The sequence below is a fragment of the Colobus angolensis genome, unplaced genomic scaffold (assembly GCF_000951035.1).
Source record: "Colobus angolensis palliatus isolate OR3802 unplaced genomic scaffold, Cang.pa_1.0 Scaffold369, whole genome shotgun sequence".
In the NCBI taxonomy this organism is placed as follows: Eukaryota; Metazoa; Chordata; class Mammalia; order Primates; family Cercopithecidae; genus Colobus; species Colobus angolensis.
In genome coordinates this window covers 575,059-588,078 of record NW_012117032.1, presented here as the reverse complement: position 1 = coordinate 588,078, position 13,020 = coordinate 575,059, and the positions used below count along the sequence as shown (strand labels likewise).

At 42.5% G+C, this 13,020-nt stretch overlaps 1 protein-coding gene across 2 annotated transcripts; it reads left to right on the top strand.

The window, feature by feature from the left end:
- Positions 1 to 1,599: 1,599 nt before the first annotated feature.
- On the top strand, positions 1,600 to 12,781 carry SERPINB12 (serpin peptidase inhibitor, clade B (ovalbumin), member 12). Of its 2 annotated transcripts, none has more exons than XM_011953588.1 (7): positions 1,600 to 1,767; positions 4,065 to 4,139; positions 5,161 to 5,301; positions 6,665 to 6,782; positions 9,563 to 9,705; positions 11,011 to 11,178; positions 12,166 to 12,781. In XM_011953588.1, exons 1-7 carry the CDS (start codon positions 1,600 to 1,602, stop codon positions 12,568 to 12,570), a joined length of 1,218 nt encoding a protein of 405 aa, XP_011808978.1. In that variant the 3' UTR covers positions 12,571 to 12,781. The 2 variants fall into 2 exon arrangements, with proteins under 2 accessions (XP_011808978.1, XP_011808977.1); XM_011953587.1 differs by having other exon boundaries at positions 4,065 to 4,199.
- Positions 12,782 to 13,020: the final 239 nt, after the last annotated feature.

The following is a 13,020-nucleotide window of genomic DNA, read 5'->3' as shown; positions in this document are numbered from 1 at the left end:
AAAGGTATTTCATTTGAGAGGCATAGGTCAGTGGTGAGATCTACATATTCTCTTGATACTCTGGAATAGATTGGGTGGGGAAGGCAAGATACCTGTTCTTAGGAAGTCACTGTCTTACTTTGGTTCTATATTATCTGTGGTTCTACACTGTCAAAGAGGACATTGAACCTGGTGATATGGTTTGGCTGTGTGTCCTGACTCAAATCTCATCTCACATTGTAATCCCCATAATCCCCACGTGTTGAGGGAGGGACCTGGTGGGAGGTGATTGGATCATGGGGGCAGTTTCCCCCATGCTGCTCTCATGATAGTGAGTGAGTTCTCACACGATCTGATGGTTTTATAAGTGTGTGGCAGCTTCTCCTTTTCTCTTTCTCTCTCCTGCCACCTAATGAAGAAGGCACTTGCTTCTCCTTCTCCTTACGCCATGATTGTAAGTTTCCTGAGGTTTCCCCAGCCATGAGGAACTGTGAGTGAATTAAAACTCTTTCCTTTATAAATGACCCAGGCTCTGGTATTTCTTTATAGTAGTGTGAAAACGGACTAGTACACTTCATGACATCAAAACTCCCAGCATCATTCAAGATTTATTGTTTCTTGAACAATATGAATGATTGATTGAAATGCCTCAAGTTCTGTAGTTTGCTTGTGGGATGAGTCAAAAGGGCGTGAGAATGTTAACAAGGGACGTGACTCATGGGAATTTGCTGGGCATATCCTCAGTCACAGAGCAATGAGGGGAGAGTACAGGCAAAAGGTGTAAGCTGAACCAGACACAACCTCTGGAGAAGAATGAGATGGGATGATGTTTGCTTGGCTGCTAACTTGATAATAAAGAATGTTAGCCTTTGGCTTCATTTTGCCTGAATAAAGGGAGTTCTACCACAAAGTGGGTAGGATTGTGTCCCCTCAAAATATAGTTTAAGTCCTAATCCCTCTACCTGTGAATATGACCTTGTTTGGAAATAGGGTCTTTGCAGATGTAGTCAAATTAAGATGAGGTTGTACTGGCTTAGGATGGGCCCTAATTCAATGACTGCTCTCTTTAAAAGAAGAGGGAAATTTGGATACATACATGGATGATAAAGAGAAGAATGTGAAGATGGAAGCAGAGATTTGAGTGCTTTGTCTGCAAGTCAAGGAATGTCAAAGTTTGCTGGCAACCACCAGAAGCTGAGAGAGAGGCGTGAAACAGATTTTCCCTGAGAGTCCCGAAATGAACCAAATCTGCCGACATCTTGATTTTGGACGTCTGCCCCCCAGAACCATGGGAGAATAAACTCCTGCTATTTAAACCACTCAGTCTGTGGTAATTTCTTATGGCAGCCCCAGGAAACAAATTCACACCACTAAATGAAAATAGATCCCTGTCTATCAATATCAATATCAATAAATATCAATATCAACACCAATGTTTATATACAGGGAAGATAATGACCTTAGTTTTCCAGTTCTTAATGGCATACTGAATAATTGTGCATGATTGCATTTCAGGTATGTAAAATAATAATTATTTGTTCACTTATTTTCTTCCAATCACCATTTTCTCCTTCTCCTTTTTTTTTTTTTTTTTGGTTTTAGATCATCATAGGTTTTACAATGGACTCTCTTGTTGCAGCAAACACCAAATTTTGCTTTGATCTTTTTCAAGAGATAAGCAAAGATGATCGTCAAAAAAACGTATTTTTCTCTCCCCTGAGCCTCTCAGCTGCCCTTGGTATGGTCCGCTTGGGGGCTAGAAATGACAGTGCACATCAGATTGATGAGGTATGTGTCCACTAGGGTGCTACACAGGGTCCTAAACTCTGGGTCCACACTCAAAGTCAGGTGCTAATCCCACTCAGGCAAGCCAAGGTGCTTATTGCACCCTGGGCTTGGTCAGAACCCATCCCGGTCTCTGAGTCTTTCTTTGTATTTTCCCCACCTTACTTCCTCTTTGATCCTACCATTCTTAAAATCTCACTTAAACTTCTGCCTTCTGTAGGGTGCTCCCCAACCTCATGTCTGGCAGCTTTTCTCATTCATGTCTATCTTTATCTCTGCATGCATGTCTGTCACTCTTTTACTCTATCATTACTAATACCAATATTGCCAGCAATTTTCAGTATGTGTATATGTCTTCTCTCTCACTCATTTCATTAAATAAATATTTATTAAGCACCATAAATGGTTTAATTGGCTAGACAGCTTGGTGTCCTCCTGGACTCTTTCTCTCTCACTTTATACCACCTTTGTTAGCAAATTCTGTTGGCTTTTCTTTTGAAATATATCCATAATCCAGGCCCTTCTCCCAGTCTCCTTGAGGTCTGAACCACCATCATCTTTTCTCACCTGGATACTGCAACAACTTCCGGGTGGGCTTTCCTGCTCCCACTGGCAATCTATCCTTTGCACAGCAGCCCAAGAGACCCTTTTAAAACCTGAGCCAGATTCTGTTTCTCATCTGTTCAAAAACCTGGATTTCTCATTTCACTTATGATAGAAGTTCAAGTCCTTACTTGAACTTAATGGAATAAGAAAGTAGTACACCAAATCTAAGTAGATGAATAAAGCAGAATGACCCCAGAAACACATTCTGTCTTAATCCATAAATTCTCCTGCTCCATGTTCAGGGGAAACAGCCTGATTTGTGCTCACAAGGATTTGTGCCACAAGGATCTGGAGATCTGAATCCCAGATAAGCCCTGTGACTCCATCTCTCACTTTCATCCCTCCTCACTGTACCTGTCACACTGGCCTCCTGGCTTCCTTGGGTAAGCCATGCCCATCCTATCTTGGGGCCTTTGCTCTGGGTCCCTTTGCCTGATGGCTCTTTCCCCTGGTAACTGACCTCAGCTCACTTTCTTCTTCAAGACGTTGGTCAGAGTTTATCTCCTCTACGGGGCTTACTTCGACCTCCTAATCTAGTGCTGTATCCTGACCTCCAACCCCTAAGGGATACTTTTTTCATGTGGCATTTTGCACTGTCTAACATACTGCATACAGTAATTAATTACTATGTGTCTCGATTTTTGTATGTCTCCTCCACTAGAATATAATCTCCTAGAGAGCAGGGATTTTTGTCCTGGAACAGTGCTTGGCTTAGAGTAGGCACCTAATAAACATTTCTAGAATAAATAAATGAAGGTGATAAGAACAAATTCCCAAATAAACTACAAGTTCCCGTGGTTGGCCTTATATTTCCTCGGATGTAACACATAGTGCAGGGGTTATGCACAAATCAGGCTGTTTCCCCTGAACATGGAGCAGTAGAATTTATGGATTAAGACAGAATGTGTTTCTGGGGTCACTCTGCTTTACGCATCTACTTAGATTTGATGTATTATTTTCTTATTCCATTAGCAAAACTTAGCTTTAGAGTATAGTTTGCATCTTGTAGGGCAGAATTCAGATGTTCTTTCTTAGGCACTTGAGGGCACCTGCTGACCAACTGGGTCTGAGCAGTGCAGGATGTGACACCTGTCTCCTACCTTTCTACCAGGCTCTGGATAACTTGTCTTTTGCTGTCCTCACTCCCTTGATTCATGTGAAACTCTAGATCAGCACTGTCCAACACAGACATAATGAGAACCACATAGTAATTTAAAAATTCTTAGTAGCTGCATCACAAAAGTAAAAAGAAACAGGTGGGATTAATTTTAATAATACTTTTTTAACCTAGTATATGCAAAATATCATATCCACATATAATCAATATAAAAATTTTAATGAGCTTTTTTTTTATACTATATTCAAGATCTGGCGTGTAGTTTGCACTTACAGTCAATTCAGATTGGGTATCTATGAAATGCTCCATAGCTACCTTTAACTTGTGGATACCTCTATATTCTTTTAGTTTGGTTTTATTTATTCATAAATGTTCTCCCAGGGTAGCAGCTGGTTCTTCTCCTCCATTCCACCTCCCAGCCCAAGGACAGAAGCATCCACTTTCCTTTAAGCCGTTGTTGATTGTTTTGTTTGACTATGTAATCACTGTCATTGTCTCACTATGAAAATGTTTCTGAAGTTATTCAGGCTTCCCTCTGTTCATACTGTCTGAAAGACCCCATCCCGTTATCATGCAGGTACTACACTTCAATGAATTTTCCCAGGATGAAAGCAAAGGACCTGACCCCTGTCTGAAAAGCAACAAACAAAAAGTGCTGGCTGACAGCTCTCTGGAGGGGCAGAAGAAAACGACAGAGCCTCTGGATCAGCAGGTGAGCTGCCACCATGGTAAACTCTTGCCCTTCTTATTTATAAACTGCTCATTCTGACTGTAGGATATTAGGTGACAGTTGCTTATCCCCAAACATTAGACTCTGGATACCATCAACAGCAATGACCTCATGTGATCTGTGATTCCTTTCTGAGTATGGATCTCAGATGTCCTTGGCTATGAGCTAGTTTCCTAAAGAGTAGGATCTGGTATCTTCTGCTTATGATAAAGAAACCTAGATCATCACTGTGTCACTCATCTGCTTCTACAGACCACAGGGCCCCAACATGGAGCATGGTCAAAGATAAAGGTGGTAAGGGGTAGGGTCAGCTGTGGAATTCTTACCGTCTCCCTCCACCTCTGCTTGTTCCATTTCGGGCTGAAATCTGCACTGACAGACAAAACTTTTATTGGGTGCCTCATGCCAGGAGGAGGAAACATATTCTCCAGGGTTTGCATCCCCCTACCTTAGAAAGTTTAAAAACAGGGTAGAGAGATGATTGTCTTTCTTTTTTTTTTTTTTCTGAGATGGAGTCTCGCTCTGTCGCCAGGCTGGAGTGCAGTGGCGCGATCTTGGCTCACTGCAACCTCCGCCTCCTGGGTTCAAACGATTGTCCTGCTTCAGCCTCCAGAGTAGCTGGGATTACAGGCATGAGCCGCCATGTCTGGCTTCTTTTAAATATAAGGAAAATCAGGGTGTGTCAGTCTGGAATATAGTGAGCATTGCTGAGTTCCTGGATGATCTTGATATAGATGCGGGAGCCATAATCTTCCACTGGGACAGCTTCTCACCCTCCATTCCTCTGCTCTTCCCAGCTCACTTCCCCTGCATGGTAGCAGAGACAACTGACATCTTACTAAGAAGCTCTATCTTGCTTCTGTACAAAACACGCATCCTTTAGTTGTGTTTAGCTCTTCTGATAGACACAGTGAAAGTCACATTTTGTTTCTGCTTTCCTTAGGCTGAGTCCTTAAACAATGAGAGTGGGCTGGTCAGCTGCTACTTTGGGCAGCTTCTCTCCAAATTAGACAGGATCAAGACTGATTACACACTGACTGTTGCCAACAGGCTTTATGGAGAGCAGGAATTCCCAATCTGTCAGGTGAGTTGCACACAAATGGTGACTAAAGCTACCATGTAGCATACTATTTAAAAATCAGGGAGTAGCTGGGTTACTCACCTGCCATCTAGAATACAACCTCTTTGACAGGATGATGCACTGTGGACTGGTGAGGTGTCCAGGACCTCCTTTCAGTCCCACACTTTTGTTCTCTTCCCAGTGTTCAACGTGAGCATTGTGGGTGGAATAGAGTGGGTGAAAAAGGGTTGTGTGAGTAATGGAGACTTAGGAGCACATGTGGGCTTGGTAATGGCATCCTCTCCCGACTGTCTTCCCCAGTCAAGGTGCCTGGTTGCTGCGCTTTTCTCTCCCTTATCTCTTGGGTGCCCCCAAGATGTTTCTGTGGAATCTCCTTTTGTGCCAGGATCATGCTACCCCTACAGTGCAATTGTGTTCACTATGCTCTTTCGAGAGTGGGGCAGTAGGGGAGTGGAGGAGACTGCATTTTGGCATTTGGAGCCGAAAGGCACAGAACTTGTCTCTGTGGCTAACCAGCTTTGTACCTAGAGCAAGCTGTGCCTCCATCTGGGCTTCAGTTTCCTCTCGATTACTAGAAGGAGCCATGTACTAAACAATAAATGTGGGGGATACGACCAATGGTCAAGACATGACATGGTTGGTTAGTGAGGGACTAGCCAGGGGTCAGGTGGCCTCCTTTGGCCAAAATAAGTGTGCTCCCTTGCAATGAAAGTAAGATTTTTCATCCTGGATTTTTAAAAACTAGCTTTTTTTAATGAGCTGTAAATTCACATATTAAATAATTCACCATTAAAAGTATACAAACCAATTGGTTTGGTATATTACATTACTGATTTTTTTTAAATTATGGTAAAATATATATAAAATTTACCATTTTAACCATGTTTATGTGTACATTTCAGTAGCATTACTTACATTCACAATGTTGTGTAACCATCACCTTATCTATTTCTAAAACTTTGTTTTTCATCACTCTAAACAGAAACTCTGCAACCATTAAGCAGGGGTTTAATTCTTATACACAGAAGCATTTTCCAGCCAAGTCTCTCAAGTTACTTGATATTTACCTTGTGATGGCTCCACAGATGGGTTGTTGAAATAAAAGGATATCCAGTAGGAAAGCCTTGTCCTGCTGTAACTATAGACTGTTCATGAATAATGTTCAATATCCTCATTTGCAACTACAAAAACTGAAATGTCTCTGGCTAGTTTAAGACTGGGGATGACTGGAAACTGTCAGGCCTGTCCCTGCAATGTGAAATGACCAGGCTCATCTTCCTTGGGAGACTTCTCAGGAGAGCCTCACTCCTATGAGCATCGCTGCCTGATTTTATTGCACTATTTCCCTTTTATTCCAATTGAACAGAAATACTTAGATGGTGTCATTCAGTTTTACCACACGACAATTGAAAGTGTTGATTTCAGAAAAAACACTGAAAAATCCAGACAAGAGATTAACTTCTGGGTTGAATGTCAATCTCAAGGTAAGAAAGCCAAAAGCACGGGAGCTGGTATTGGTTTCCATTTAAAAGAAAATTGGTCTGCCTAGCTTTGCAGATTGCTGGTCTACTGGGGGCCAGAGGTTCACATATGTGGACTGTGTTCAAAGCATGGTTTGCAGAATGAGACACCATCTCACACCAGTCAGAATGACTATTATTAAAAACTTAAAAAAGAACAGATTCTGTCAAGGCTTCAGATAAAGGGGAACACTTATACACTATTGGTGGGAATCTAAATGAGCCATTGTGGAAAGCGTTTGGAAATTTCTCAAAGAAGTTAAAACAGAGCTATCATTCGACCCAGCAATCCCATTACTGGGTATATATCCAAAGAAATATATATCATTCTACCAAAAAGACATACGCACTCATATGTTCATCACCACGGTATTCACAATAGCAAAGACATGGAATTAACCTAAGTGTCCGTCGGTAGTGGGTTGCATAAAGACAGTGTGGTACATATACACCACGGAATACTGCACAGCCATAAAAAAGAATGAAATCATGTCGTTTGCAGTAACGTGGATGGAAATGGAGGCCATAATCCTATGAATTAACACAGGAACAGAAAGGCAAACATTGTGTGTTCTCACTTATAAGTGGGAGCTAAACATTGAAGACACACAGGCATAAATATGGGAAGGAACAATGGACCCTCCAGATGCTAACTGGGGGCAGGGAGGGAGAGAGAAAAGAGTTGAAAAAGTACTTTTTGGGTACTATGCCTACTGTCTGTGAACAACATGCCCACGTAACAAACCTGCACATGTACTCCCTGTATCTAAAATAAAAGTTGAAATTAAAAAACAAAACAAAACAAAAAAGCATGGTCTGAACAGCATCAAACAGTTAAACTGCTTGGATATTGCTGTTATTATTATTGCAGTTTTGGTCTCTGGTCTCGCTGGCTCTGGGTGGGAAAGAAAGGAGGACACCAGCCTCATTAGGGCTGATCTTCTAGGTGAGGTTTACAGAATGCTCCCTTCTGCTGGTGCCTGTGTGAATTTGAAAAACAGAATAAACTCTTCCCTCCAGGCACAAAGTTAGTGACTTGAAGGGTCAGATCAGGCTGCTGGACACAGATTAGACCCCTTTTTGATCACTGTTGTTGGGCTGGGGAAGATGTTGGTGTGCAGTGAAAAGTTTGGAGTGCATGAGAGAGCACAGGTAGTGCATTACGTCTGCTGCCTTCAGTGAGACCATGACCCCAGGCATTTGCATACATTTTGAGTGGCTGGAGGCTGGGAAATGATAGTTGACTTATTTTAGGCTGTCCTTGGTACCAGAGTGACACTTTCGGTTCCTCCCTTCCATTTGGTGGCTTTCTCTCCCTGTCTCCTCTTTTTCTTACACTGACTTAGAGATGGGATACCCCTGCCTGGCCTTTCCTTGAGAGAAGTCTGTAAATTCCAAAATTATGGCTTCTTCCTTCTTTCATATGCCACAAAAATGACCATTCTTTCAAGGCTCTGCTGAGCTGTCAAAAGGAAGCAATTCATTAACAAAGTTAATATTAAGGCCTGAATATGTACTTTCCCTCTAGTGAGTTAACTCCTCCAGAGTATTTTAAATGTAGATGATGTCAACCTAATCTATTATTATGGGATTTAAGTAGAGCTCTTCTTGAGATGGAAGATCTTTTCTTCTTAAGTCATCTGCAGACATTCAAGTAACTGGTGATTTGGTAGTTTGAGGTAGAAAAGGGTGTGTCACGAAGATGGGCCATTGCCTGCTAGCCTGGGGCTTTTCAAGTTGGGTTTAGGGCTGTATTATTGTGGAAGGAGTCCCAGAGCTGAGCTTAAAGGTGGAACGCCTGAGGACCCAGTCCCGCCAGTCTTACTGCTTCTTGGCTGTGTGACTTCAGCTCTCCCTGGATGCAATTGATTCTTCTATGAAGAAGGGATAACGATACTTCCTTATAGTGGTATGGATCAATTAATTGATTAATGTGGGATGGAATGAGAAAGAGCATGTAAAAGTATCCATAAAATAGGTTTCATATCACGGCCTAGCACATTTATGTGTATTTTTATTTATATGTAAGCATATATCTTATGCTATGTTGAGTGCTTGAGACAGGAAGTTTATATTGTAGTTCTTTGTTCTCAAGGGAGCTTATCATATTGTCAGATGACTAACTATATAATATGAAAGATAAACCATAGTATAAGATGTCTACTGACAAGTTCCAAACACAAGCAATATAGGGAATCAAAGGAGATTCCTTCTGTTACAGTGCTGTGATTGGACCCCCTGCAAGGTCGAGTGAGAGGGTTTCTCCCCCGCCCTATCACCGCCTCTCTTACCTCCAGCCAGGACTGTGAATTAACCTTCTTGGGTTAGTTCTTGAATGAGACACTCCCTAGTCTTGGGGGTGAAGCTGCATTAAAAAGAATTATCGGCCGGGCACAGTGGCTCACGCCCATAATCCCAGCACTTTGGGAGGCTGAGACGGGCAGATCACCTGACGTCCGGAGTTCAAGACCAGCCTGGCCAACATGGCGAAACCCCGTCTCTACTAAAAATAAAAAAATCAGCCAGGCATGGTGGTGCGTGCCTGTAATCCCAGCTACTCTGGAGGCTGAGGCAGGAGAATTGCTTGAGCTGAGAAGGCAGAGGTTGCAGTGAGCAGGGATCATGCCACTGCACTCCAGCCTGGGAGACAAGAGTGAAACTCTGTCTCAAAAAAACGAAAATTATCTATACAAATACTTTTGATGTAATTCATACCCAGGATATTCTCTGGGATCTTTTCTTAGGTAAAATCAAGGAACTCTTCAGCAAGGACACTATTAATGCTGAGACTGTGTTGGTCCTGGTGAATGCTGTTTACTTCAAGGCCAAATGGGAAAATTATTTTGATCATGAAAACACAGTGGATGCACCTTTCTGTCTAAATGAGGTACTGTATCAGAACTCATGGTTTTCTAGCTATCCAACTCATAATTTGCACTAGGAATGATTTGCAATATGTATACTCAAAAAGTTACAGCTTACATTTACAATAAGAACATTTTTCATTGATAAGAACCAGTACCTGAATTTCATTGAGTGTTTTTGTGCCAAGTGCTTCCTGCACTGAGTAGTTTTCCATATGTTATTTCATTTGTTCCCCCAAAGAGCATTATGAGATGGGTGCTATTATGATTTCCACTTAGGATTTGAGACAAAAAATGGAAAGGCTAAGTTAGTTAGCCAGATTCATGCATTAGGATTCGATCTGTGAGCGTTTGCCCCAGAAACCTGTGTTCTAAGCTAATAGATTTAGAAACGAAGGGTTGGGTCCCAGCCACCCACTTGTCGGCCGGCTAGCTTATTACCGGAGATGCATTTTTCTCTCAAGCACCGAATATCCCCATCTGCAGGATGACGATCCCTCACCCACCACCTTGAGATTATTGTGAGATTTAAGGTGCCTGGGGTTGTGCCTTCCCTCTGAAGGAGCAGGTGTTGTTATTTAAGATGGAGATGATTCTCACTTAACGATGGCTGCCCTTGGTGCTGTGGTGGGGTCATCCAGGCCAGCTGGCATGGGGTGCTGTGAGGCCAAGAGGCTGTGCTGGGACAGGCCCTACAGTGGGACAGCTGGCAGGGCGTGCTTCTGCTGACTTAACAGTGGAGATGCTTTGATAGTAAGTTTACCAATAGTCATCTTGGGAGCTGAAGAACTGATTAAAAAACATGGAAAGGGCCAGGTGAGGTGGCTCACGCATGTAATCCCAACATTTTGGGAGGCTAAGGAGGGAGAATCACTTGAGACTAGGAGTTTGAGCCTAGCCTGGGCAACACAGGGAGACCCTGTCTCTACAAAAAATAAAAAAAAAAATAGCCAGGTATGGTGGTCCGTTCCTGTGGCCCCAGTTAGTCAGGAAGCTGAGGTGGGAGGATTGTCTGAGCCTGGGAGGGCACCACTGCACTCTAGCCTAGGTGACAGAGCAAGACCCTGTCTCAAAAACAAACAAGCAAACACCCCCCCACCCCACCCCCATCACTCCACAACAAAAAAAGACACTGAAAGATAAAGTGTTGGCAAAGTAAGGGCCACTGATGAGTGGGCAGACTTTTGCAGTCTGGATCCCTGGTGTGGCTCAGGACTTCTGCAGGACCTTCTCATCTTTAGGAACCCCTGTCCTCAGTGAAGCGGGGACCATATGAATTTGGGAGCTTCCCATAGCCATCCTGTGACTTCCTACCTTGACTACTACAGAATGAAAACAAGAGTGTGAAGATGATGACGCAAAAAGGCCTCTACAGAATTGGCTTCATAGAGGAGGTGAAGGCACAGATCCTGGAAATGAGGTACACCAAGGGGAAGCTCAGCATGTTCGTCCTGCTGCCGTCTCACTCTAAAGATAACCTGAAGGCTCTGGAAGAGGTAAATCTTCATTTCCACATCTCTACAAAATATTTCATGATAGATCCTTAGAGAACAACATTGTCTACCATCTACTATCTTGAGGAAATACAGTACCTCAGCTGTCACACGTCAAGGAATGTATAAGAATCTGCATTAGATTAGATATTTATCCTCATTTGTTTAGAATTAAACAACAAAAGCCAGGAATATTGGGACTGGAGTTTCTTCTTTAACCTCATAGCTCTCTGCCACTGTTTTAGCAAACCGAGGAATCTGGATTCTGAGTAACTTGAGAAGTTTTCAAGCTTTTCCTTTTCTCCGAATATCCTGACTTCTGGCCTCTTACTCATACCATTTTTCTATAGCTCAGTTAAAGAATTCACTGAATCCTGTTTTGGGGAATATGTACCTTGACAGAAGCGTAGAGAGTGACTCCAGAATTGATTGCTTGCGAGGCAGGAATTAATAAAGGCTGGAGAAGCTCAACTACAGATTTTGTTCAAGGAGGTAAAGAGATAAAGATAGAAACAGAGAGACAGTGAGAGAAATACCAATACAGCAGGTATAGTAGTTACAACATCAGTAATAACCATTATTCAGAATTTGCTATGCGCTATCACTTTGTTAAGTACTTTATACACATGATTTTGTTAATGCTTGCAAGAGCTTAATCATATTATCTCTGTTTTATGGGAGAGGAAATTTAACTTCAGAAAATTAGGGCTTGGCCACAGCACCCAACTACTCGACTGAGCTTTGCTGTGCTTTGAACATTTGTCTGTCAAACACCAAAGCACACTGGAACCTGAGTTGTCCCCTAACGCTTTGCAAAGAGGAAAGATATTTGCTTGAAGTTTTAAATGAAATCAGACTATTCTCTGGCTTAGAGAAAGGCCTTGAAGGTCGTCACCCACCACTGAAATGGACTTAGGCACCTTGAAGTAATTGGGGCATTCTTTGAGGTCCCATAATCTGACGCTAAATATTATTTCCTTCCTCTTGTAGCTTGAAAGGAAAATCACCTATGAAAACATAGTGACCTGGAGCAGCTCAGAAAACATGTCAGAAGAATCGGTGGTCCTGTCCTTCCCCCAGTTCACCCTGGAAGACAGCTATGATCTCAATTCCATTTTACAAGACATGGGCATTACAGATATCTTCGATGAAACAAGGGCTGATCTTACTGGAATCTCTCCAAGTCCCAATTTGTACTTGTCAAAAATCATCCACAAAACCTTTGTGGAGGTGGATGAAAACGGCACCCAGGCAGCTGCAGCCACTGGGGCTGTCGTCTCGGAAAGGTCACTACCATCTTGGGTGGAGTTTAATGCCAACCACCCTTTTCTCTTTTTCATTAGACACAACAAAACCCAAACCATTCTCTTTTATGGCAGGGTCTGCTCTCCTTAAAAGGGAAGCATTGTCTAGTACTTTGGAGCTGGAGGAAAATATCAATACAATCTTCCCCTGGCATAAGATGGGCATTTGAGTTTTTGGTAATATCTAAACCATCCCCTTCATCCTCCAGCCATCAGCCTGTGCTTATCTTCATCTTTCTGTCACCCTGTAGCTTATTTTCATCTGAGTCTGTTAGTATTGAAGGGCTATTGTTCTCTACCCTAAACTTTCAAGTGTATACATTCACCCTCTGTGACCTGAAGGTCAACACAATTCAGAACAGTACCTACCTCCTTTTGAAGGAATCCTAAAAGTTCAGGTCATTAGACCATTTCTAAGAGACAGCAAACTCAGAAGCCACTTTAACATGGGCAGCAAGAGAACACGTTTGACTGGAACGTGTTTGGAAACTCAGCTTTCTTTCTGGGGTAGTTATAATTGTGGTCATCACTGGGCAAGATG

Bases quoted from the DNA above. Each gene is read 5' to 3' on its own strand.
- SERPINB12 (XM_011953587.1), top strand. From the start codon at position 1,600: ATGGACTCTCTTGTTGCAGCAAACACCAAATTTTGCTTTGATCTTTTT. The intron at 5,302-6,664 runs GTGAGTTGCACA...CCAATTGAACAG, and splicing joins AGGAATTCCCAATCTGTCAG to AAATACTTAGATGGTGTCAT. The intron at 11,179-12,165 runs GTAAATCTTCAT...TTCCTCTTGTAG, and splicing joins ACCTGAAGGCTCTGGAAGAG to CTTGAAAGGAAAATCACCTA.